The sequence below is a fragment of the Penaeus monodon genome, chromosome 28, assembly GCF_015228065.2.
Source record: "Penaeus monodon isolate SGIC_2016 chromosome 28, NSTDA_Pmon_1, whole genome shotgun sequence".
Taxonomy (NCBI): domain Eukaryota; kingdom Metazoa; phylum Arthropoda; class Malacostraca; order Decapoda; family Penaeidae; genus Penaeus; species Penaeus monodon.
The window spans coordinates 20,068,740-20,069,050 of NC_051413.1; the positions used below are offsets into that span (position 1 = coordinate 20,068,740).

At 37.6% G+C, this 311-nt stretch overlaps 2 protein-coding genes across 2 annotated transcripts in view; both read left to right on the forward strand.

Moving 5' to 3' along the window:
- The window catches only part of LOC119591414 (dipeptidase 1-like), a gene marked incomplete at both ends in the record, with an annotated part of 94,984 nt that overhangs the window by 84,452 nt on the left and 10,221 nt on the right, over nt 1-311 (forward strand).
- LOC119591415 (ubiquitin-conjugating enzyme E2 C-like) overlaps nt 1-311 on the forward strand; it is a gene marked incomplete at its 3' end in the record, with an annotated part of 5,149 nt that overhangs the window by 4,362 nt on the left and 476 nt on the right. The window contains 1 exon segment of the mRNA XM_037940157.1: nt 166-280. Within this exon segment, the coding sequence (XP_037796085.1) occupies nt 166-280 (115 nt within the window).

Here is a 311-nt window from a genome sequence, read left to right on the forward strand (position 1 = left end):
AAAACTTCATTTTGATAGAGTGTCACAGAATGGCTGTCTCTTGGAGTATATAAATTGATTATTAAAATGATCAAGAGAATTGCTCTTTTTACTACTGAATTTTCTTTACTTGTAGTCTGTTTTTCATATGAAACTGTAAAACTAAAGCTTTCTTCTCCTCCACAGACTTCAACATGAGCTCATGACTTTGATGATGTCAGCAAACAAAGGCATCTCGGCTTTCCCGGAAGGTGACAATCTCTTTAAATGGATCGGCACAATCACTGGTCCAGCATCCACGGTAGGATTTCTCAGTGAGACCTTGTAAAAGC